We start from the raw sequence: 3,471 nt of genomic DNA, 5'->3' as shown, positions 1-3,471 counted from the left end.
CTTGAGGACTAAACGCGTTAGACAGGATGATAAGGCCCCGTGGTTAACAGAAGATATACATATTGAAATAAAGGCTCGAGAACTATTATTAAAAACTACAGGAAAAGATGAGAAATTTAAGAAACAGAGAAATATAGTAACATCAATAAAACGGGCTGCCAAAAAGAAATATTTTAGTGATTTAATAATATCTAAAAGAGATACAAAATCCATTTGGAAAGCTATCAACCAACTGTCTGGGAAAAAAGTTCAATTTACTCCTTCTGGAAATGAGATGGCAGCTGAAAATCTCAATATACACTTCACGACTGTCGCAGAAAGAACTGTCGGGGTTGGTAACACCGAGTCCAATGACTTACAATTGCTGAAATGTTTTTGTAACACTGAAAGAATACATTCTAATTTTCAGCTAGCATACATTAGTGTACATGATGTTTTCAAAGAATTATGCTCATTAAAACAGTCCACATCCCGAGGTTTAAACACACTCTTCACTCACACACACCGCGACTGACAGCTTTCATTCATTGTTTCCTGTTGTCTGGCGCAACAATTGCCCCAGGGTGTCTTGCTGCATGCGATCCTGGAATGTTTGATGGCTGTATACACTTGTCTGGGTTTATTGTTGATCTGGTGTGTTGCTGATTGTCTGGCGCAACAATTGATACACAGAGTGTGTTGCTGATTGTCTGGCGCAACAATTGATACACAGAGTGTGTTGCTGATTGTCTGGCGCAACAATTGATACACAGAGTGTGTTGCTGATTGTCTGGCGCAACAATTGATACACAGAGTGTGTTGCTGATTGTCTGGCGCAACAATTGATACACAGAGTGTGTTGCTGATTGTCTGGCGCAACAATTGATACACAGAGTGTGTTGCTGCATGCATTCCTGAGTGTAACAGGTGGTGATTTCTGTCTAGGTTATCATTGCTCTGGTGTGAGTTGCAGTGTTAACATTTCCCGTTCTTTTCTGCATGGCTCTTCATTCTCACCCACAACATTCATCCGTCTCCCCACCCCACTCTCGTTGTGTGAGTTGTGGTGTGTGCGCGCGCGTTTTAACTAGCCCAGTTTAACCCCCGGGATAAAACCAGCCCAGACCATGCCATACCCCTCCTGGCCAGAATATACCCCCTGTGCACACTTCACTCACCCAACCCGTATGTATCACATTTTTGTCCATAATGATCATACTAATAATGGCAATTTATACACCCGAACTATTAGTCATCATGTTACAAACATGACGAAAAGCACGTAAAGTTACGTTTACACACACAGTCACACGCGCGCATACGCAGAAAGACACGTGCAGGTGCACACCCATATCAAATGCCCACGCGCAAATACATGCACACTCAAACACCATCATCGTCGAGCGCATATATATATATATATATATATATATATAGAGAGAGAGAGAGAGAGAGAGAGAGAGAGAGAACACTGAGCACTTTAATGTCAATAGCTTTACAGCCCTAATGACATGGGGGTTCATAATACAAATAACAACATGCATCAATAGTAATAATATTGATGAAAACCAAAGCCAAAACGAAATAAATCAATCTGTGCAACAAAGTGCAGTTCGACCATCCATTCAAAGTAATGGCATGTAGTGAGAAATAAAAACAAAAACATAAATAAATGTATAACATAAATATTTTCCATATGAGAATGACAACACAGATTTCAATTTTCACAATGAGCAACACCTGATACTATTTTATTTTATTTTATTTATTTTTTTTTTCGTCGCATGTTATTCGCTTCGGCAATATATTTTGCAAGTGACTGTAGTGATGTTTCCTGATTTAGATTAAGCACTCCAAAAATATCTTCATTCTTTACTAAATTTGTTTTAAATACAACACATTTTTCTCGAATATCGTCATAAGCTTTACAACTAAACAAAAAATGTAATTCATCCTCCCTTAAATGACCGCACATCGGACAAGGGGAGAGTAACGAGGGCTCAGTCTGAAACCACTTTTCATAAGCATTCAACCCAATCGTTCTCGTTCTAAATCTGGCGAGACTTGTTCGGTGCCACTTGTTTGTCACGACTGATATATTTTTCTGTTTGAAATATACTTTTAAAACTATAAAACCATCTATATTTCTCAGTGCTTTCCATTTTACAGTGCCAATTCTGTTTATATGAAGCAATTAGCCTATCTTTGAATTCTGAAACAGAGAGAGAGAGAGAGAGAGAAGCAGTTTGAGAGAGACAGACAGACAGAGAGACAGAGAATGAGAATGAAGAGATGGAGAGAGAGAGAGCGAATGGAGAGAGAGAGAGAAGCAGTTTGAGAGAGACAGACAGACAGAGAGACAGAGAATGAGAATGAAGAGATGGAGAGAGAGACAAGCAGACTGAGAAGCAGAGAGAGAGAGAGAGAGACAGGCCAAATCCTGTTGTTCACTTGATGAAGATCACGTAAGGTTAGGTTTAAGCACACACACACACACACAAAATCCTGTTTGATAGTTCAAAGTTAACACAAGAGTTACACCCACTCACTCTCCCCCGCTCCCCACCGCACCTCACCGCCCACCCCCAGCCCCCAAATAGAAAAGGAAACGAAGAATTATGATCCTACCTCATCACACAAACCTCTCACAGACGGATATATAAAGAAAGACAGTGGCGCAACAGGCTCAGCTGCAAATAAAGCATTTGACGCGAAAAATTGTCGTTTGTCAACTGCTTGTTAATTTCTTAGCCCACGCAACAGATTGTTTCCGACAAATCTTGATTAAAATTCTGAGAGGTTTCTTTTCTGTCTCCCTCACGATGCTGATGTGGGCGGTTTGGGCTCTGACGCTGGCTTCGACAACAGGTAAGAGAACAAGAAATCTGTGGTGGTGGTGGTGGTGTTTTTTTTTGTTTTTGTTTTTTTAAGCTGTCATACGGTGGCCGTGTCGGTGGAGCGTCAGACTTGTCACACAGTGATGACCAGTGTCAGTGTTTGAGGCCTTGTTTTGGCACGGTGTAGCGTCCTTGGTTTGATGTTCCATAGATGTGTATGATTGTTTTTGTTGCCAGTTTGCTCGTTGAAGTAATAGTAGCAGCAGCAATGGCAGTCGTTATTGATTGCGAACAGCGTGTAGTTGAACTGCGAACGATTCGTATACCGCCCCACTTCGAAGCTTTCTTAACGGTTGGATTTCACAATTTAACGTCTGCTTTAATTGTCTACATGTACCCAAAGCCATCGTTCGCAATTAGACTTGCCCGTTCGCATTTACCCTCAGGCACCCCTGCTATTTCAAACGTCGATAAAATGTTGAAAAGAATGAGCAGACGAACTTTTCCTGGTGCAACCAGTCGGAGAAAGCCTTCAAAAACAAAAGAACTACGTTGGACTATCGTACAACATGTTATCTTTGCAGTACACATGTTGAGCTGGTCGCTTCGACTGGATCGTTCGCAATTAGGCATACCTTCCCTATTTTGTATACTT

General features: G+C 41.0%; 1 protein-coding gene across 1 annotated transcript in view; it reads left to right on the top strand.

The window, feature by feature from the left end:
- The first annotated feature begins 2,681 nt into the window (after positions 1-2,681).
- LOC143275385 (alpha-amylase-like) overlaps positions 2,682-3,471 on the top strand; it is a 17,961-nt gene continuing 17,171 nt past the window's right edge. The window contains exon 1 of the mRNA XM_076579454.1: positions 2,682-2,847. Within this exon, the coding sequence (XP_076435569.1) occupies positions 2,802-2,847 (46 nt within the window). The 5' untranslated portion in view covers positions 2,682-2,801. The remainder of the gene's footprint in view (positions 2,848-3,471) is intronic.

This window comes from Babylonia areolata, chromosome 30 (assembly GCF_041734735.1).
Source record: "Babylonia areolata isolate BAREFJ2019XMU chromosome 30, ASM4173473v1, whole genome shotgun sequence".
In the NCBI taxonomy this organism is placed as follows: Eukaryota; Metazoa; Mollusca; class Gastropoda; order Neogastropoda; family Buccinidae; genus Babylonia; species Babylonia areolata.
Note: the sequence above shows the minus strand (reverse complement) of the source record. Positions and strands in the feature narration are given on the sequence as shown.